This window comes from Caloenas nicobarica, chromosome Z (assembly GCF_036013445.1).
Source record: "Caloenas nicobarica isolate bCalNic1 chromosome Z, bCalNic1.hap1, whole genome shotgun sequence".
In the NCBI taxonomy this organism is placed as follows: domain Eukaryota; kingdom Metazoa; phylum Chordata; class Aves; order Columbiformes; family Columbidae; genus Caloenas; species Caloenas nicobarica.
Window position 1 is genome coordinate 89,428,239 of NC_088284.1, and position 22,504 is coordinate 89,450,742.

General features: G+C 39.5%; 1 protein-coding gene across 4 annotated transcripts in view; it reads left to right on the plus strand.

The window, feature by feature from the left end:
- Window positions 1–917: 917 nt before the first annotated feature.
- The window catches only part of CDC14A (cell division cycle 14A), a 61,546-nt gene continuing 39,959 nt past the window's right edge, over window positions 918–22,504 (plus strand). For 3 of the 4 annotated variants that reach the window (XM_065656024.1, XM_065656025.1, XM_065656026.1), the window contains exons 1-4: window positions 1,301–1,678; window positions 2,203–2,293; window positions 13,082–13,157; window positions 19,560–19,652. In XM_065656024.1, coding sequence (XP_065512096.1) covers window positions 1,573–1,678; window positions 2,203–2,293; window positions 13,082–13,157; window positions 19,560–19,652 — 366 coding nt within the window. In that variant the 5' untranslated portion in view covers window positions 1,301–1,572. Of the gene's footprint in view, window positions 960–1,300; window positions 1,679–2,202; window positions 2,294–13,081; window positions 13,158–19,559; window positions 19,653–22,504 lie in introns of those variants that run through there. The other variant, XM_065656027.1, reaches the window with a different exon arrangement.

Genomic DNA, 22,504 nt, shown 5'->3' on the forward strand with positions numbered 1-22,504 from the left:
AGTTACAGTAGGTTATTTATAGTGTTAGGAAAGCAGTGATAAAAATGTGGACCTCAGGGCTGCATATTGCTTTATATTACAATGTCTTTAGTGGTTTTGTTTGTTTGGGGGAAGAATAACATTTTTCTTTTTTTCTCCTCAAGGCCCCTCTTCTTTGCCAACCTTTCGCGTGTTTAGTTGTGAGAATGAGACGGCCTGTCTGCTGTTTGACGCTTACTAATTCTTTGTGAAGTGACAGGTGGTGAAGAAACACATTTCTAACACTTTTAATGCTTCTGTTTCCTTGGCAGTAAGTTAATTGCAGAGCACAAGCTAATTCAGCTTTTGCAAACGAGCCACCAGAAAGTCAATCTTCCTCTTTTCTAAACCATCAAGCTACGCGTGATTTTCTGTAATTTTGTAACAGCCTTAGAAGCGTACGTGAAATATTCATGGCGGGATGGCTCCTCGGTAGGAGCGACATCCCACGGCTCGAACCGCTGTGTTGAGAGAGCTTCGTGAGACAACCAGCGTGTCGTCCCGTTCTGCTCGCAATCGGCTTCCCCGAGGTCTTGCTCCCTCTCATTTCTCCCAAGCACACAAAACTCCTCGCCGGAGGGAGGGAGGGAGGGAGGTCCCAGCAGGTGACAGAAACCCCGGCGGGCGGGAAGGAGGCGCGGCTGCCGGGGCTGGGCTGAGGAGAGCCACGCTCGAGCCGTGCGCCCGGCGGCAGCCCCCTCTCCACCAGGCACTGCTCGCTCATTGGCTGGAGACGCAGGAAGGCAGCCTTTGATTGGTGGGTCAGTTTGTCTATCAGGCTAAAACGGGGTGCAGACCCAGGCGGGCCGGGCGCGAATCAGTGTCCCAGGCAGAGAACGCCTCGCCAGCGGGGTGCGGTGCAGCGCTTCGCTTCCCCCCTGAGGCGGCCTCCTGAGCGCGGCTCGCTCACCTGTATCCCGGGCTGGACCCGCACTGCCGAGGTACTCGCTCCGGCCCAGGCTATGTGAGCTGTGTCTCAAGACTCCTATGTCTCCGTGGGGCGTTTTGCCACAGGCCGCCCTCGGGCGGGGGAAAGGGAGAAAAAAGGGCCCCGGGGCGCTGCCCGGGGCGGAGAAGGCCGTGCTCTGCCGGGAGCTGGGCGTGCGAGCAGGGCGGAGCTGTGCCGGGTGCATAGCCGCTGCCTGGCGGATCAGGGCGCTGCCGCCCCGCTGGTTCCAGGCGCTGTGCGGCGGAGGGCGGGGCTGCCGGGCCGGGGGGCAGGGGGGGGCCGGTCACTCGCAAGCCGCGGCCCCGGGCCAGGCGAAACAAAGGCTCGGTAACTCAGTTGCTAGAGCGCCGCCGGTCGCCTGGTAACCGCCCGCTGCCTCTTTATCCGGGGGCGTCTCCGGGCTGGGGTGGAGTTTGAGTCCGTGTAGGCGCCCGCCCGGCGGCTCGCCGTGTCCCGGAGCTACTTCTCGCCTCTGCTCCCGTTCCTATGCGGGCTGCAGCGGCGGCGCTCCCAGCAGCGTGGCCCCTGGCGGGCAGCCCCTCTGGGCAACGGGTCGCTTCGCAGCGAGCCCGGCCCCGGCCCCGCCGGGGCTGCCCGGGAGCGCCATGAGTTCGGAGCCGCCCCGTGCCTCGCTGCTCCGCGCCCTGTTTAAGATGGAGCCGGCGGCAGCCGCCTCCGAAGTGCTGGGGGGAGCCTCGGAGTTCGTGAAAGGTGAGAACGGGCCGGGGAGCCCTCCCGTCCCCTGGCCACGGGGGTCCCGCTCGCCGGAGCCTCCCTCAAAAAGGAAACCCGCTGGCTTCTTTTCCGTCTCCCCCGGCTCCGTGGGCTTTGCTGCGTCCCCGGCTCAGCTTCGGCCCCCTTTGCCTTGCGGTTTTCGCGGGCCGCCTGCCCCTCGGCTGCTGCAGGGCGCGCCTCAGCGGTTCCTTCCTCCGCTCTTTTCCGGTGAGAAGCGGGGCCGGCACCTGTTGCTACGTGTTGCCGTGTTTTGGGTCAGACCCCCCCCGCCCTCCTGAAGTCGCACCCGAGGGGTACCCAGCCGGTCGGGGCGGCGGGGGGATCCTGGCGAGCTGGGCCCGCGGCGGGGCGGCTGCTCCCGCTCACGCAGGAGAAAAAGGCTCCGCGGGGCCGCTTCCGCTCCGGGGCCGCGGGTTCGGTGCCCGTCGGCGGTGAGAGGCGCTGGGGAAAGGGCCGTTTGCCTTGTCCGCCCTACACTGCTGCCCTGCTCTGTCTTTCAGATCGGTTGTACTTTGCTACTTTACGAAATAAACCGAAAAGTACTGTGAATACCCATTACTTCTGTACCGATGAGGAGCTGGTCTATGAAAAGTAAGTGTTCTGTTTGTTTTGTGTACTCGAAGTCATCACCTGAGCTTCTTCCCAGCACACTTTACTATATAGAATATTTTTTTGCCCGATTTACCTACTTGCACAAAGCATCAGTATAAAGTTAGCCTGAGTATATTTATACGTTAGCTGAAAGTAATTTAATAAGATTACTTTAAAAAAAGAAAAAACAAAAACCAAACAACCACAAAAACAGCTATAAGACCAGTTAAATGGCTTAAATTGTGGTTGAGCTACAGGAAGGATGTCTGAGCTTTGTAAGATTTGTTATAAGGTGGAGAAGATCTCTTAAGACTAATTAGATGTTATTAAATGGTGTCTTAAATAGAAGACTTGTTTGGTATGAATAGATGAAACAGTAGTTTTGTATGTATTTACCTCTATAGGGAGTATGAAGTGATCACCTCTTATACAGAATCGTAAGAAAGCAAAACTTAAATGTGTTTTTGAAGAACATCTGCAACTTTTTTGTAAGTCTACAGAAGGTTTTGAGATGAGCACTTCCTGTTGGCTTTTGTAACTTTAGAAAAGCAGAAAAAGTATTTTCTGTGAAGTAAGAGCTTCGTGTGTTTAGAAAACACTGACAGCACATAGGTCAACAGTAAAATTGATTGTGGTGTGAATACTATTAAAGGACGTAAAATACACTAAACAAATAATCACTCTGTGCTGTGGTTAAAAAGTAGCTGCTCTACACTGTTCCCAGATCAACTGTTTCATGTGTGATAATTTATCTAGCCACTTGACAAGGGATTTGCTGGAGCACAAGTGAAACAAAAAACATGGTCTCTAGATATAACTTTCTGTGTGGGTTGAAGAAGTTGTGAGCATCAGCCATTTGTGTTTCCCTTCTTCAGTGACTTCAGTACTGCTTCTTTGAAGGTGTAAAACAATCTTCCTTGGTTTCTAGCTTACTTTCTATGCACAGCTTATGGTATTAGCATTTCTTTTCTACACGTGTTTTTGAGTCTTCATTATCTTAAGCTGTGTATCTTCTACTGGCGTTCCCAATGACTTGTTGCCAAAGTTGACTCTTGTAATTAACTGTGTGGGTTGGGAGTAGGTTCTGTAATGATCATTAATGGATTTAGTTTGGAAGGGGAGCTCAGGCGTACCTTAACGCAAGGTTGACCTAATATTAAAAGCAGAATTCAACTGGAGAAGGTCCAGAGCAATTGGTGTTATATGAATATGTTCTACTTGTTTCTAATTCTTAATGTGCGTCTAGGAAAGGTGAAGTAATGTTACGTGGGATTCGATCTTAGGAGTGGGAAGGGGGAGCAGTTCTGTACTCTTAGTTACAGATGATTGTACTAAGCAAGGACTGTAACTGGGGTATTTTGTGTGAGGACGGTGTCATTTTTTTAAAAAAGCACTGAGAAATTTGAGGGGGGGGAAAAAGTAATTTTCTTTAACATGTATAAAGGAAATTCAGTAACTATACTCTTTAAACAGGTTACCTGTTAACAGCATACCGGGGTGTAACTTTATATCAGATATAATTACAAGATAATGGAGGGAAGCAAAGGACACATCTCAGGATCTTGGACATGTAACTCATGGTGTATTTTCTGAATTGATAGTTCCTAATCTATTTGGTCTTTTTTAAAGCTATCATTCTATATTTGATACTGTAATAGTGCTCTCCCTTTTGTTCTCTCGAATTAAAATACTAAAATGTAACATGAGGTAGAAATTGACAGTTACCAGGTGGTATGGATAAGTTTTGTGTAATAACCTGACTCTTTTACGTAACAGTGCTAAACTTTCCCCGGATATTTGTATTGCAGTATCCATCACTATCACTGTATACAATATTTGGTAATAAAACCATGCCTGATTTTTTTTTTTTTTTTGCTCTTTTTCTTCTCTTCTCCGAGGAAGCGTATTGTCTCAGGGAAGTAAAAGCAAGTGTAAGTAGGGTTACAATTTTTTTTTCCAATATCTTTCTGAAATTGGAAAGCTAGAGGCAAAATAAGGGATCAAATGCAAGTCTTGTTTCTTGGGGAAATGCTGATTTGATTTTTCCCCCCCCCCCCCCCCCCGTAGCTTCCCTTTTCCTTATGCTCATCAGTGAGCTTGCTATCAGTCTGTTATGTTTCACAGGCTGCACAGCAAAGTAAGCGGCCTGACATCAGGGATTGTCTGTAAGTAGTAGTGGAGTGTAAATTTAGTACACCAGATTGGATCTTCTCATTTTCTCAAGAATGCAGCCTTCTTCTTTCTGAGAAAGTGATTAGAAATACTTGTTACATGATAGCAAAATAAACATTTGTGAGTTTTGGAGTGCCGTAGCTCAGAATAGTTGTTTCCAGAGTCTTCATGCAAAATGGCCTGCCTATTCTATTCTTGCCAATCAGAATTTCATGGCTGCTTCTGCTTTTTAATCAAATGAGTTATTTGGATTGTTACAAGGAGGATAGGAGATGTCTACTCAAGCATAAAATCCTCAGTACCTGTGAGGTAACTTTGCTACTATGTTTATTGACTTAATTTTGTTTAGATGCATCATTTTAGTGACAAGAGAGATACTTCATTGTTCATGGAAGTAAACTGCTTTGCTTTGGGCTGTTATTCTCTTAACTTTAGTGGTAACTCTTAAAAAGTATGAAGTGTTACACAAATTTATTTAGCTGACTTTACTGAGGTATCAGTTTGCTTTCATTAAAGCAATATATGACCTGAAAACCTCATGAATACGTAGGTTTGGGGGTTGTCTGATAACAGAGCTTGTTATTGGATCACATAATACTTAAATCTCACAGCCTCACTTCCTTTTTTTTTTTCCACCACTCTTGAAGAGACATAAGGAAGTAATAGTGTATGTTAATATAATGCCCCATTTATTAATCGAAATTGCTGTAGTGCTAGATCTGATGGTTTTGGAAGCTTTGGTCTGATAAATGCTGACTTGCTCTTGGAGTTTGTCATGTGATTTATCACTAAATTGTACACAAAGTGTGCTTATATAAACTTGAGTACTTCAGCCTTCAGTTTTCAGTTGAAGTTGTCAACTGTTCTAACGAATTAATAACACTGTCTTTGCTTTTTTAAACATTCACACTTTAAAAAATAATAAAGATAGGCTTAAATGCTTTTAAGAACATCTCAAATGCTAGCTGACTAGGAACTCGCTACTAGAACTGTCACTATTTTGGTTAAATGTGCTGCAATTTAACCTTGAACCTGTTATGCTAGGGAAATGGTACGTAAATTCCTCAGCTGAGGGAACAAGAAAGCTGAATGAATTTATCCAATCTGAATTCTTTTTTGATCTGTTTCTGTAAGATTTTGTCAGTCTCTGAAACTCTGAGGTCCTTCCTGAGAAAGTCTGCACTGCTGCTTAAAAGGGAATACAATCTTTCATGGTAATGTAGTACAGGTGACTATTATTCCAGGAAAATTGAATTAATGAGAAGTAATCCAGCTTGATGAAGACTGTCAATTGGCAAATAGACAAGCCTTGCTTTGGTAAGACCTCAATTAATTAGTTAGGCACTAATAAGAAGCTTTTTATTCTCTAAGAATAGTGTCTTTCATGTTTCACCTTTCAGTAAACAGATCTGGGTTGAGAATACTACATTTGACTGGTTAATTTGGCTTTCACATGTTTCTATCAAAGCAACTTTTTATTGTCCTTTTTATTGTTGAGTAGTTTTCTCAAACAAAATTAAAGCTTAAATAATGAGAAATGGGAATCACTGATAAATAATAACGACAGCTTTCAAAAATTATAATGTTTTTATTCAGTCATTTGTTCTGACTTTGGACCTCTTGTATAAACAGATTTTTGCAGATCTCATCTCTGACATCCTGTGAGCAGCTGTAAAAGTAATTAATATGATATTCCCTGTACATCGTATGTTTTACACTAAACTTTCTTTCAAGCCATTTTATGTTACTTGCCCATTTTACAGCAGTCTAATGGTAGCGACTACTTTGAGTTCAAGCAGCAGTAGAATAAGACTCTCAAATACTTAGCTACAACAATATTAAATGAGTACTTTTTGGACCTGGACTTGTAGGACTGATTTCCTTTACTGCATGTGTATACGCAAAGAAGCAGTTTCTCTTTCCTGTGAGAAGAGTAAGGGTTAACTTGTTTATTTTTACTTTGGCTAAATGTGTCTCTTCTGTGGCTATCCAGTAAGAGTACTTGCACAGGAAACCTGAACTTCTCCATCGTTCTCTGGCTTATATCATTTGAAAGGAAAAAGAAAACTTAAACTTAGCCTTATTATAACAAACAGAGCTGTTGCTTCACACAGAGAACAGGGAGTTCCTTGTTCTTATGAGTAGCTTTTGAGGACTTGAACCTGACTATCAGATGACCAAGATAACTTAGTAAGCTGAAGTCCACAAAAAAAAAATTAGGAAATTTCTCAACTTCTAAATTCTATCAATGTGTAAATACAGAGCTTGGTATACTAATACCAGCTTTTGTGTGTCTAATTCTTACAGGTGAGTATTAAAAATAGTACTCCAGCTTTATTTTGTTTTCCATCTTAAAATGATATTTTAAATCTACTCCAAACAAGGAAATCAGAAGATCTAAGAACTGAGAGTGTCAGCTTTTCCTTCAGACACTAACTACTGATGTAATTTTGTATTTGAAACTTGTAAAGTGCTATCCATTAACACCTATGATGTTCTCTCCAGTCCAACAGTTTCCTAAATTTTATACCCCCACATTGCTTTACTATATCCATCTTCACTTTTTTTTGTATGGAAAACATAAAAGCAATTGGGAAAACCGTTGAGGAATTTTTTTGTTTGCAGTAAATCTGTTTTCTAGGCTCTAGTTCTATATTGGAGTGTAGCTTGATATAGGAAACCCCTTAGAAGAAACTTGGTCTCTAAGATGACTTTTTTTGTTCTATAGAGAGTAGGCTTTTAACATGACCTGAAGATTATTCCATAGGGAAACTTTTTATGGGAGAACTTCACTGATACTTTGTTCTTGATCTTGAGGAGCATTATATCAAAAATATGTATATTTGGAATAGCTATTTAATTATCTCTAAGTTGGACCTATGAGTTCTTGTTGGATTTTGAAGAATCGGGAGCTTGAGGAGGATTTGGAACATTCAAAGGAAAATGGAGTGAGTGCCTGTTTTGCATAATCCAGAACCTCTGCTTTATTCCTACCTTCAGATGCAAGCAGTGAGGTGATAATTCATTTGTAGGGTTGTATAATATTTGCTGTGTCATCCTTTGTCTATTCAGAAGCGTGCAACCGCTAAGTAGTATTGAGTGTTAAGGATCGTGTCTCAGCCCAGATAAGGCTTCTAGCAATTCACGTGTTACTGGAATTGGTGGGGCTAGAGCAGGGACACAGTGCTGTGGAGCAGCCAGCCTTTGTTCCTGTGCTTGGGAAGGAGGAAGGATGAACGTGCTCTGGGGAACAGGAGCTGGAGAAAGATGACTGAATAGGTAGGATTTCCTGAACAGCAGTTAGGTTGTAATGAGTGTGTGGACTGGTCCTCTTGGCTTTCATCCAGAAATTCTGTGGCATGTTCAGCTTATGATTTGAAGCATTTATTTGTAGTAGCCAGGTGGCCACTTCTGCAGTAGCTGGTTCTTGTACTGCTTAATGGTGAGATTCAGAGTATGTGCATTAAGTGCCTTACAGTGCAATGACCTGAATGTTGCAGCAATCCAGCCTAGGAAAGGAGAGGAAAGCAAGTGGAGAATGTTTTTCAACTTGTTCTGATTCAGTCTCATTGCTTAATTTTAATAGTAAGATGGCTCTTTGTAAAATGCCGAGAAACTAGTGTAATTTTGCAGTTAGGAAGCTGTATTTCTGCTAGTTCCTGAAGTTCTTGAGGTTAAACTTTTTGACTTGAGTAACTGCAAGCCTTGGGTGCTCCTGTTTTTGCAGAAAAATGGATTTTATATGGTTGGTAGTCTCCAAGAATGCAAGCTTCCTACCTAAAGGAGAAGTTGTACCTCAATTCTGGTGCATGCACACCAGAAAATTATTGCGATTGCTAAACTGTGCCTCCATTTTCAAGTTGCAAAACCAGTAATTGAGTAAGCTGCCATGCAAGTTATGTCATCCCTCTGTGCATTATTGCATTGTTAGAACTGACTTGGTGGATCAGTTCCTATTTCTCTCCCCTCCCCCCCCCAATATGGTAATTAGGCTTTGGACCATATTCAGACTATTGGAAATGCTTATGGTAAGAATGCATGCGTACCCTCACGTTCAGTGTAGCAATAACACTGAACTCACGCTGCTCTGTCATGAAGAAAAGAATCCTGAAATAGCTTTTCAGATGGGAATTTCCTATTCTTTCATCCATACCTCTGTTTCTGTATCACAAAACTACTATGCGAATGGCAGTATAAAGCTACTGCTCTGGTGTATTCATCTGTGGGGAAAAGTAGAAGCAGTGCAATTTACCTTTGAAAGATAACTTGCTACCTTGGCTATAAATAGTTTGGCAGTGATGTTAATATAGAGGTTATCAATTCATTTCAAAGTCTGCAAGGCTATAATATTCCTTCATTGACCATAACCAGGCTCCATCCAATAGTTCAAGATATGAAAGCTGTTTATCACTCTACTGCTGTACTAGGGTCAGTGGTATTCAGATGCTTAGTGAAAAGGGACTGGAGCATTCAGAAGAGGTGCCCAAAGCTTGAGCCGACTCTGGCACCTTCACATGTCTTCCTGTGGAACTGTGGTGAGAAACAACTTGAGCTGCGGTCCTAAAGAGTTGTGGGCTACATTTCCTTCACCATTAAATTCTGTGGAAGAATGTACAGTAACTGCTTGCATGACAGGGACCAACAAGCTCTTTATGGGCTGGCCTTTGTAGGTGGGTGACCATTCCTATGATACAATACAGCAAATACCTCAGATGTTATGCTGTAAGAACTGATAGGAAGAAGTGGTTCTAGGAGCCTCTTCTATGGAAAATACAGATACAAGAAAGCTATGTTACTGCTTCCAGGTAGCATTATGATAGTATTTTTGAAGTGTTTAAATATTCATCTAGTATATTCTGGGGTTTTGCTGTTTCTTAGTTTGGGAAGTGTAAGGATAGCAAATTTCCATGGGATGAGGGGGAAGAATAATTTAAGCCATCACTTAAGTACTTGATTAAAGCAAAATATAATTAAATGTAGATTAATAGCATACTTGCCTGCTGTTCCTCATATCTGGGTCCCACCTCCATTGCAAATGACTGTCTCTCTTAACTGGCTTAAGCTTCAGAGACATCCTGACTTCTTATTGTGTATAAATGCTTATTAAAGTATCTAGATACAAAGAAAGTGTGTTACCTGTAAAAGAGGAGGAAGTAAAATAATATTGGGTAGATTATCAGTAACTATCATATAAGGTTTGATTTCTTTTATGTTTTGTCTTCAAGTACTGTGAGATAAAGTTCTTTATTCAAACGATGACTTGGTGTGTCATTTCTTCCCCATAGCCCACATATTCCCATCTTCTACTTATATTTAACTCTATGCCAAAATTCTTTTCTTAAGAAGAAAATCCTCTGGGTGTGTCAGGGTTAAGTGTCTCTAATTCAAGTACAAAAATAGCCAGTTATGCTAAAAGTAATGAGGGTGCATAAGATTAAGCCCTTCAGTTTAAACATGTCAGAAACTGTATTTAGTTCTAGGGATATAAATTGAAGAAGGGTTTTGTAGATCAGAGTTCATTGACTTTAATACAGAGCCTTGTGCTACCTTTCAGAGAACTCTTTGTGGAGATTTGTAAAGCACTTATTTTGTTTAGCCCCATTAAAAAAAAAAAGTCATTCAAGCTTATTCCAATTTAGAGGTATTAAGTGGAGAAAGTTAGAATTATACATGTAACAAACTTTCTCCATCCCTCACAGATCTACAGCAACACTTTATCAGTGAAGCCAGTGACTGGCTTACACTGCCTGCATGATGTTATGTAAATAACTTGGCAATTGCCAGTGTTTGGGTAATAATTCTGGTGCAATAGTGACCAAAATGCCTTTCACTTATGATTGTATTTGGTTTCTGAGAAATATTTTGTTTCTGCAGCATAGACAAACAGTGGTAGTACGAGAGTCTTAAACACTGAAACTCCCACCCCACCTCCTTTGTTTAAAAGAAGCATAGCATACTTCGTGGTAATGAGTGATGGACGAGTAGTCAGTCTAAGATTGTGACATCTTTAGTTTGGCAGCTGAGAGAATCTGAATGGCTTTATTTTGTAGAAACAGAATAACTTCATGGGCAGACTAAATAAATGTATTTTATCTTATCCCCACCAAAATAGTAAGTAACTTGTCTATTGTGGATAAAATGATTTGTAAATTAATTTTAATGAGCTTTTCCTGCACTTCCGTTTGAGTTTAGTCATGTGCAAAAGTAGAACCGAATGTATGACTTCATATCAATGTACTTCCAGCAAATGAATAGTAATAGAAACTTATTATCCTAAAGCATGCTGTAGTTCTTCAGTGCTTCAGATGAACTGTGTGTTCACTTATATCTTTGAGCAGATCAAAGCTACTTTGCTCACACTGGTTTAAAAAAAGTATTCTGTATTCTAGTAATTATCATATTCCACTCCACAGTTTTTCACAATACTTTAAAAAGTCTTTTTCCCAAAATCTTAAATTCTACTCTACTATCACATATTTAAGTGAAATAATGCTCTAAAGTTAATGGAACAAGGTAGGGTTGGTTTTTAGATTCAGAGGAGGTGTTAGTGCAGCAAAATGGGAGGAGATGTTGGTAAGCCTTCTGTATAGCGTTTTTAGAAGCTACATTCGCTGTAGTGTATTGTTAGAGCTCCAATTTTAACTTATTTGTCATAACTCCTACTGGTCCTTCTTAGAACTTTTCTTTTTATCTCTATTAAAAGCTGTGGAGGGTTTAATTTTAATCTGGCAGATTTATCTAAGAAAAGGTGAGGAATTCCAAAGTTAAACCCTGCTTTACTGCCACTGCAATTTCCTGTTGAGTTAAACTTCCACGCAACCTACAAATGAAGTCCTAAGAGCTGGACAGCGTAGTCTTTGGCACAGCTAATGAGTGTTATAATACTTTGTACTGAAGCGTTGAACTGAACCTTAACAAACACTTATGTTATTTGATATTGTAAAGTAGATGATATTGAAAGAGTACTGGTGTGGCAGGCAGGCTGTCATTCTAGGCAGTGATCAAACTAATGTAATTGTCTCTTTTTGCACTGGTTTTGGCTTTCTTTTCTTTGAGAGAATGTGAGGAGGAGGATACTAATGAAGTTATAAGCACCAAAAAGATAGGGGACTCCTACTTTGATTTTGTATCCACTTAGAAAAATGGCTGAAGCTGGAAGGCACCCCTAGAGATCGTCTACTCCAGCCCCTGGGCTCAAAGCAAAGTCAACAACAGCAGGTCACTCAGTCCTGTGCAATTGGGTTGTGACTCCACAGCCTCCCTGAGCAACCTCTTCCAGATGTTTGACTGCCCTCGAAGTAAAAGTTTCCTTCCTATGTTTAATTGGAACGTAATTAACTTTCCTGAAAAATAAACCCTCTGCCAATGGGGAAGAAAGCTTGAAAGGTACTACCCACCTATTCTATCATGTGATTTTGGTCAGTTTTCACTCTTCGAAGCCCAGAAGTCATAGAGCAGAGTTAACTTTTCTTTTGTCATTCCCCAAATAACGTGCATTCAGATGCTGATGGCCTGTTTTGTCAGTAGACAGGAAGTGCCCTGTCTCTTGTCAAGGCTTAAGGCAGGACTTAGTAAACAGTTTAAGTTATAATCCATTCTCACTGTAACTTATAAGCTGTACATCAACAAATTTTTGTAGACAAAGACAGACTGCTACAGACAAAAAAGAAAAATGTTGGAGAAGGCTTGTAACTTAAATTTTGAGCAATTTTGCATTATGGGTGGGGAAGGAGAAATATCTGGAAGATGTCGTTATAACTTTCTTCCATAAAGGCTCCTATTACTTGTAAAGGCACCTATGTGAAAGGTTTGCTAGAACGAGCACTGTGAACCCCTACCAAGAAGTTTTGTCATGCAATGATTTTCCTGTACAGACTACTGGTATTAGCTCTTATCCTAAGGACAGTGATTGCTGCTTCAAAGGTAAATGAGTGTTTAAGAATCTAGAAGAGGGAAACAAGAACAATCAGAAGACATGAAATTAATGATAAATTGGAAGAACAGCATAGAGACAAGAGGATTGGGGAGACAAAGGGAAACATAATTATATGTAAAGCGTATCTGTAGTATGTAACATGTAACCTCTGGAATAGTGGAGGATGGGATAAAAAAAATAAGTTTAAATTTTGGGCAGAAATCAAAACTGGACATTATTTAGTAAATTTTACTACCAATAAGAAATTCTGTTTAGCTTATTCTTCATAGTATCAAATTATGTATTCTCATCTTAAGCAGTTGTAGAACCTTTATCTAGGATGACATCAGTGTGGCTTAAAGGGGATTAGATCATGTCTTGAAGTTCTCTGTAACTTTGGCTGAAACCAGACCTGGTTATTATGGGATGGAGTAAAAGTTCTGTACTTAGCGTGTGTATATAATGGAAAAGGTAGTTACCAGAGCATCTTAAACTGAAGCTAAAAATGCTTTCAAAGTAATTGTAACTATCCTTCTCTTAAATTAATCGATAAAGAGCTTATTGTTGCACCATATATATTGGCTACTGAATATCCTCCCAAAGTTACTGATTTTGCAGCTTTAACTTTCAACAACGTGCATGTTGAAGTTTGCATAGCTCTTTTGTATAAATAACACTTTTTGTTGTTCTTTTTCTCCCAGTTTCTATGGAGATTTTGGGCCGTTAAATTTGGCAATGTTATACAGATACTGCTGTAAACTAAATAAGAAATTGAAGGTAAGCTTTGTTTAAAAACAGTATTCCGATATTTTTGTGTTTTGAAATTCGGCTAAAATGTATTATCCAGTTTGGTTCTTAGGTGCTCATTCTAGATGGTTAATACTAAGCTTCAAGGTTATTCTTTGTTCTGAATTATTTTCCCTCTGAAGAATGGAAAAAATGAATATGCTTTCGTTGTTTATCAGGTGAGGCACTGAGGGATATGTTCACCTTTTTTCATAACCTTGCAGTTTCAAGACAATAGTTACAAAACACACTGTGTATTTCATGGGTTTGCAGCTAATGAAGTGGGTATGCTGGTATGAATAACTGAAAAAAAAAAAAATGAAAAAAACCCCAAAGCAAACGAAAAACCCATATGCATGAGCAAAACCAAAACATGGACCCCAAAATCACACTATTTAACCTAAATTTAAACTTCCAGATCTCATTCAATTTAATAAAATGTTGCTTCTAATAAGTGTGATACAAATGTGTTTTTACACATTTATAAAAATGATTCATTTTTCTGTCTTACTTGTAGAAGTGTCACTTGCTGTCAATTAATTTGTAGAAGCTTTCTTATTTTCTTGCTTCCATATAATGATTGTTGATTCAAGGCAATTTTGAGTAGTTGCTCACTGGAGAGAGAAAATTTTAGTATCTTCTTTGGATACCACATTAGCTTTTTCATTTGACTGAAAAATGTTGGTCCGTCCTTTATAAAGCTGCCTTAAATCTGTAAATGCAGCAGTCAATTCTGAAGATCACTGTGACTGATTTTTGTTGTAATGACACTGTCTTGTCATAAAACCACAAGCCTGAGCAGGGTTGACCCTGGCCAGAAACTGAACCCCTGGCAGCAGGAGACCCTTCACCAAATATTACAGATTTAAAATGTTTATAAAATAGTAGACCCATTACTGTCAGAAGGGGAAAATGGGACAACAGATGTGATAACTTTGGCCACTGTTAAGAGGATTCCTGTATCAAAAATGACATTGTGTTATGACTAATATTTGCTGCACAAATCAACCCATTATGCAAGTTGATTGGCACTGTCTGGTGCTTCCAGAGGCACACTGACTTTAAGTCCGTTTTAAGAGGAGGTTCTGCAAGTTGAGGCGTTTGTAGAGTTGCTATAAGTTGGGTTTTTTTTTTTTTTTTTTCAAAAAAGCATTTCTAGTGAAAACTAACTTTGCTTCTTGATACAGTAAGTCAGGAACAGCACGGAGAAATCTTGTGCAGATCAGCTGCAGTCTCAGCTGGGAGGAGGTGCTATTTGCTGCTGCTGCCTTACCAGAGGCTGATTCCAAACAGGTTAATTTAACCTACTAGTGCATAATAGAGAAGGGTAACCTGATAGAGCAACCACTTGAAAGTAATACCTGATTCTAACAGGTAAAGCATGGAATACCACCTGAGTGCTACAGAAACTTGAACATGGATAGATTCCAGTCTGGCTGATTAGCACTACCCCCGAGGTACGTCAGTACCTGCTAATGTAAGCTTTGTTTTTCTAGTAGTTAAAATATATGCCAGCCTAGATTCTAATGCAAATACGATCTGCGGTGGCTGAATAGTCTTGTAAGACCAAATGCCAGGGCTGAAGCGTGCACCTGGTGTGTGCTGTAGGCCTAGCTACAACAGATTACTTCTGAGCTTCACTAGTTGAGAATGATGGATTCACAGTTTCTACCCTTCTACTCCTCACCTTCTCATGTCTGTCCTTTGCAACTGTCCCCGAGAGGATTCCTGAGGCCTGAACTAGTGTGTGTAAAAACAGAAGTTTGTGACCTGTGACTTAGCTGCCAGCAAGGCTTTAATGCAATGAGCAGCTGCAGCAGAAGTGTGGTAATTCTCACGTGGCATCAGGGGACACATAGGCAGCCTGTGAGCGGCGTTTCAGAGATGGGGAGCACCGATTTGAATAATGACATGGAGAACGAAAGAGTCCCATTGGACAAGCTGGTGCTTGCATACCTGTGCGTGAAGGGTAGCGGTGCCCAGCAGCAGGAGCTGGCGGATCCCAGCCAGGAAAAGGCCCTGCAAGTTGTCCTGCTCTGGAACTCCAGCCTCTCCTGTGGGGTGATTGCTGCTGCTCTACAACACTTTTGGGACCCTGAGGCAATCACAGTGCTTAAGCTGAGATGACTCCTGCCATGATTTGGTATATACCTGATTGGCTATGCACTTCATGTACTTTTCTTACAAAAAGTGTCTTTAAAAGAAGCGTGCCATCAAAAAAAAAAATTCACAAGCCACGACAGTTTTTATGTGGATACAGTGTATCAAAAGGAATTTAAGACTTAAACTTTTATTAAGCTTAAACCTTTTATAAATAGGAACAAGAGAAATTAGAGAATAAGAACTCATTAAAACAAACTTCACAAGCTTCCTCTCCAAGTCTTTTCAGCTCTATCTATTTTTGTTTTGAGAAAGGAATTAGACATGGAGGCAATTTTCTGCTTTCCCATCCCCTTTCTTGGGGCAGGTGGAGAAGGAGAAGGGTACCAGTTGAAATATGCTAATAGCAGACCAACATTTTAAAGTAAGCTGTTGTAACTTCATGCTGACTGATTTTTAAAAACAGTAAATAGTTCTCTTCTGAAGAGCTGAATAATTTAGTCAGATATCCGTTTGCTCAGAAAGTTGGGAGTAAAGTCCTAGTTATGCTTTACAGGAAAACCTTTCTGACCTTTGTTATGTTTGTAATGTTTTGGTTGCTGATTGCTCTGGAGATGATCTTGACTAGCCAAGTCAACAGCAAGAAAAAATGCTTGGCCATGCTATCTTTCTACTTGGTCTTCGAATGCTATTTGGGGGAAAAATGCTTGACTAAGCAACCGTGATTAATTTATGAAATATTTTTTTCTTCTGTTTTAAATAAGTCTCGTTTCATAAAAACTGGTTTAAAAACACTGTGGTTTATGTGTGTATAGCCTTACACAATCTCAATAAATTCAGCAGGAGGGGTAATCAGAGAGGGAGTGTTGCTGAGATGAATTATACAAGTACAGAAGGTCAAAGGCAGGAGAGGGAAGGTTCTGGCTGACTTATGAACTATGGGGTTAACATTTCTCGTATGCTAACTGTATTGCTGCTGAATCACAGGGGTTTGGTTTGGTTTTGGTTTAGTATAAGCAAACTGCTGGGCATTCACATGGCACTATAGTAATTGCAAGTATCTCCTTTAGGACAGCTTGGATTTTTAGGCAGGTTTCATTTACATGTTTAATACATCATTTTCTATGAACAGCTTGTCAGCCTTGTATTCACTGCTATTTATATGTACATATTACATATATATAAAAAAATAATATTTGTGTTGATCCAGGCTTATTAAACACATTGCAGTAACTTCTTGGTTGAACAATGCAAGTACATTAAGCCATATCCATTAAATAAAATACCATCAAATTGGTGATTCTAACCAGCTGTCAATCTAGTAATTGTCCACAATAGCACCTTCTAAGGCTGTTATCAACTTCGATGCAAGTACATATCTCTTGAGGTCTTCGAGAAACAAGAACTAATCTATTATTAAAAAAATATATATATCTTATAGTGAGAATTATGTGCTGTGGAACCCTCTCGTACACCCAATGAGTTAGTTTTATCACCTAAAACAAAACCTGCCACACTTTTCATGTAACCTCTGCTTTTAGTTTAAAAGATTGAGTATAATTCCTCTGGGATGTATCTTGACAGTTACTGTTCTGTTATATTGTTACATTGTGTCTTGTAACGATGTGTGAAACTGCTAGAATTTTCTTACTGGTAAAGAAAAATATCTTCAGTGCTTCATAGTATGTCCGTTAGTTTTGTTTTAGAAAAAAGGTTATTGGCACCTACGTTACTATATTATCTCCAGCTATTCTGTAGACTGAAAAATTTATCGTTGAGACATTTTTGGTTCTTCTGAGTTGCACTGTATCTAAGGGAACTAAAGCCAAAAGCCACTCAGGTGGAGTTTTGGAGCTGAAAACAGTCACCTCAAAGAACTCTCTTTTACACTTGTTATCATGGAACTTAGCCAAAGGAATAGACTTAGCTTATTAAACAGGGTCAGAAGATCACTATTTTTTTTAATAGACCTTATGGCTTAGTATTGATATAGAAAGTGTACTGAGTTGAGAATTTGTGTGTTAATGTTAACAGAGGCATTGCACTGACACTTCAGTAAACGCTGTGAAACTTGACTTTCTGTAACTCATGTGCAAATAAAAACAGTGGTTTGGTTTATAGGCTTCTGAGAAGTAAAACCCTGATGCAGTTTTCCTCTGGTTGCTATGCTATAAGCTGTTATTGTAGGTTTTCAATTTTGTGTTAAAGCTTTCATCAGGATTCAAAATATATTTAAATATTTCATATAGCAAAATGGTTTGTATATTTTGAAAATGAAACAATGAAAATGATCTGTTTCTTTAATTTAAAAGTTCTGGGAACTTCTAAGCTGAGCTGTGCCTTTCTGGCTACTTCAGGTACAAATGTGTCTCAATCTGAATGACTTGATATACCTGTATGATTTTAAAAAATCCAATCTGTAAAATAAAACAAGAAATAGGGTCCCGTTCCATAGAACTTACTTCTGGCGAGGTAGCAGAACGTGCTTTTTGCAGTTTAAAATAATATTTCAGGTGAACTGTAAACTGTTGCAATGAACTTCACTTTAAAATAAGTAGTAGTCAACAAGTTATAATTGAAGTTCTGTCACTGTTGCATAACTACTGTAATCTTATCCCACCCACACATCATGGGTGGAATTGCAGTTAGAGAACACTAAAATTAAAAAAATTGACGAGGGGGAAGAAAGGAGGCATCTTAAAATACTGGGATTAATTTTGTCAAGTTTTAATAATAATTGAATGCTTCACTAATTAAATAACTACTTGTGCTTTGTATGTTTGCATATACACTGAAGGAAACGTTGCTGTTGGTCTCAAGATATAACCTCTTCCAATCAACAGCAACCAGCTATCTAAGGAATTACAATCCTTTTTAGACATACTCAGTTGCATTAACTCTCACTCCTTCGACCTATGGAAGTTATGAGTAATAAGACCAGACTAGAAGGTACAGTTAAAACTGCCAGTAAGGGTGCTGTTTCTGAGGGCGTGGGAGTAGGAAACTGGCCACGATATTATACATACATTGGTTTTCTCCTGAGTTTATCAGCCATTTGGGGTTTTTTTGCCAAATTTGATTCTGTGGTTAAAGTTGTCCTAAAATTCACAGTAAGGTTTAAGATGAGAGTCGGCATTTGCAGATATCTGGAACTGAAATGCAGTTGGCGTGAATTAAATGAAACGCAATTCTGCAGCAGTTACCTTACCTCCACAAACCCAAGTGTCATTAGTGCCAAGAGCAAGAAAAGAAAGTAAATTAAAATTGTCAAATTGGAGTTAAAAACCTGAAGTTTGGTAACAGGAGCACTGGTATAAAGGCAGTTCATAAAATGTGCAATTTTTATAAACAGAAACGTACCTCAAATATTTAGAAGCAGAATCCAGTATGTTCATCTGACTTCCTCAAAACTGTAGTAGTACTGCAGATATCTGTCAGGAAAAACATGTGTGATAGTGCTGCAGAATATAGTAAAGGTGTAGCAATTCATGAAGCTAAAAAAAATAATGCAAGAAACGGTCCAACTTGTCATTTTTAAGTGACAATTTTTTATCTTTCTGGCTTTAAATGTTTTGCTGCAGTTTGTCATTATTGTTCTTTTCTGGTGCTTGTTGGTCTGGTTTTCAATGGGAGTTTTTTCCACAGGATTCTGACAGAGGCTTCTTTTCTTCCTAAAGAAAGAATTGCGAGTGTTACCAGTTCAGTCTCTGTGTACCTTTTTTCAGGCTTTTCACTGATGCAATCATTTTTTCTTTTATAAATTCTTGCTGTTGAAGCCTTCTAAAGATGTCTGTCACCCCATTTTTAGGTAGCATAGATGGAAGACGGTGTTCAACTTAAAAAAATGCCTGTAAGATTGATCGCTTCAGTTTTTCTACTGACTTCTCTATGGAATTATGTGCTAAAGCGACTTAACTCATAGGAGGGTGTTTGTCTGAAAATTTCAATCTCTTTAATCAACATTCATAAGCTGTTGTTCAAATATTTAAACTTGGAAAAATAAATCCAGAATTTTATATTGAACATTTTGGTTCAACTGCATTTTATAGGATATTTTTGCTCAGCAAACTAAGAGATCCACACTGATAGAGTGGCTGTTGTCCTGCGCTCTTATCTATAATTTAAGAAGATTCTTCACGGTATCGGAAATTTTTTCTCCTTTAATTTTAGAGATCTCCTCTGTAAGAAATTTTTCTGACTTATTTTTCAGTTTTGGAAAAGTGACCTTTTAAAAGAATTTTAACATGTATTCTCTTGGTAAATATTGTGTTTATTTTCTTGTTTTTTAAACAGTATTTCAGTCTATCAAGAAAGAAGGTCGTGTACTATACCAGTTTTGACCAGCGGAAACGAGCAAATGCAGCATTTTTAATAGGTGCATATGCTGTAAGTATGATTTATTGCATGGATACTTCTAGCCTTCCTTAAGAGACATCTATGTGTAAAATAGCATCTCAAGGGATGATCCTTTAGGGTTGTAGGCAGATCGTAATTTGATTCTTCTGTAAGCTGTCTTTGAAAATTCTGCTGTATGAGTTTTAGGGAAGCCCTGTCTTTAACACTTAACTTTCATTTTCTTACATGTCAAAAATGCAAAGCACAAACTTGGATCTAAACTTGGCTGTCTTAGGATTGATGATTGTTCATGGAAAAACTCTCAGCCTTTCCTGAAGTTATGATACCAAAACTGTAGCGATTATTGAGTGAAATTCTTTTCTCAGTTAATTGTCAGAGCCTACCCAGGATAATGGAAAAACAGAGGTACTTCAGCCTTCTGTTATTGCAGATAATATGCAATACACAACCCTGTCTTAGTTACTTAAGCCTAATTTATTGTGAGTTTTGATAGTCCCAAGCTGACACCTTGCACCTTTTGTCTTCATAGCAGTGTTGCCCAAACTTCAATTTCACCATCCTGCTCTACTGTTCAGAATTGGAGCACACTTGTAGAAAACTCAGAGTCTTTGCTACAGCATGTTTTACAATGGTCAGGTATTGGAACTGAGAAGCTGTTGGTCCTGAGCTGACACCCACGTGGTCAGCTGAGTTCTGAAGTCTCTGTTAAGTCGGGCTTTATGCTGTGTGGAAGCTGGTGGTTTTCTTTCAGGCCTGAGGTCACGCTGAAAGCAAAGCTCAGTAAATGCAGATGATAATGCTGAAAGACTTTAAGTTGCAGATTCTTGTAATTAAACAACATGTTTTACTACAAGTATGGGAATAGTGTCTAAATGCTCTTGACAAAGATGATATCTTTAAATTTAAAGATGGAAAAAAATTTGGGATAAGTTCAAATTTTAGAAATCTTTGGGTTAGATTTTTTTAACCCTTGGGGGTTAGACCTGATGGAACAACTCTACAAAACGAATAGTAAGAACAAATGAGTTAGAATGTTCTAAATTTGTTAATGTTTTTGGCCATATAAGGCTATATTTAATAATGCTGGAATTAATTTCCAATTCTGTGTTTTATTTTCTGTTTAAGGAGCCTCCAAGTTCAATAGCATATCTTCATAAGCTTCACTGTCCCTTCAGATCCACAATTTGTCTGAATTGTAGCATCTTCAGTAATTATTCCCATACTATAGTTTGTAAAGAAGTTTCAGTCATTCCATTCAGATTGCTCTTTGTTTTCTGTTTGCATCATTATATCTCCAGTTCTGTATTTAGAAAGATTCACTTCTAATTAAGCCGGTAGCTGGGGAGCACTGATCTAGCACATACGTAGATTACAGCATCTGATTGCCTTTACTGGATTGCCCTTGTCTGATCCTGCCTTCACCTGTAGTACATCTTAGAAACCTCGGAAGGGGTAGGACACTGGCATTTTGAAGAGGATGAGATTTTTCTTTTTTTTTTTTTTTTTTTATTCCCCTTGTCCAGTCCTTGTTATCTGACTGTCTCAACCAAGTAGCAGCTCTGTGTCTGAGGGGTTGAAAGGCCCTTGTCAGTAGTGTGTAGGCCCAAGGAGAGAGTGCTACTGTCCGCGATGAGAACTTGTAAAGCCAGGTTGTAGGAACAGAAAGCTAAGGAGCTACATAAGATGCAACACACAGCTCTAAGCAGAGGACTGATCAGCTAAGTAAGACAATGCCATTTTTACAATATTTAAGACTTAAATATGGGAACAGTCTGGTATATTTGGTAGTTCTTATTTGAAGGAGCCTGCTTAGCAGCTAAACCTAGGGATAAGGACACGCACGGTGGGGAGGGCAGCAGAAATCCCTCTAAAGAAAGTCAAGACAGAGCACATAGTACATGTACCATGGTGTGACTGTTTATGTACTCGATAACGGCAATCAGGTGGCACATTACACAGTGCGATGGTAGCTTATGTGAACAATGTGAATTAGTGTGCCACAACTGCAGGCACATTTAACCCTCGCCTACTCTGTTTTAAGCTGCTTATAGCTCTTAATTGCTAGCATATGCAAGTGGTTTGCACTGGCTTTGATACTGTTACTCTCTTGTCAGGCTAGTAGATGTTTTAAGTATCTTCTGATTATTGAAGATATTATGTACCAAGAATAATTCTTTACTAATACAGTGTTACTATTACAAAAAAATATTCACTCTCTTGTTGAAAACGCTTTGTAGTCACTTTCCAATTCCTCTCAAATTAGTATAGCATGAGAAAACATTTTGCATGAAGGTATCAAATATGTTACGTAAGTATGTCTTTCCAGAATCATGTCTGTAGACATGTGTTCCTGAACTTGCAAGTGCTATGGGAGTTCATTCACCTTCTTGTGTAACAGTTGATACTAATGCCAATAAATTCATAAAATGAATATTTATTCTAAAAATGTATTATCTACTTAATAATCTGTTCTGTGTTGTTGTTGTGGGATTTTTTGTGGTTTGGTGTTTTTTTTTTACTGTGGAAGCTTATCTTCTTTAATCCAGGCATATTTGTTTTACACTCAAGAAATAATATTTGCATTTTTTGAGTCGCTCGCCTGTATATGTTTAGTCGGATGCAGTAGACGTACACTCTGGGATTATGCGACAGAACGGTTCCTGACCCGAAGGAATCTAAGCATATTCTTCAGTAAAAGAACTGCCAACTGCCAGTTTGATGTATTGCAATTTGAATATCCAAATTGTGACAGAAATGTATGTACTCCTTGATATAAGGTCTATCTAGATTTTGTCTGTTCTTCGATTATACAAGCTTTTTGAGACCAGAAAGTCTTACAGTGAAGAACTCTACCAATGTGTGAAAGTTAATTGAGAAGGCTT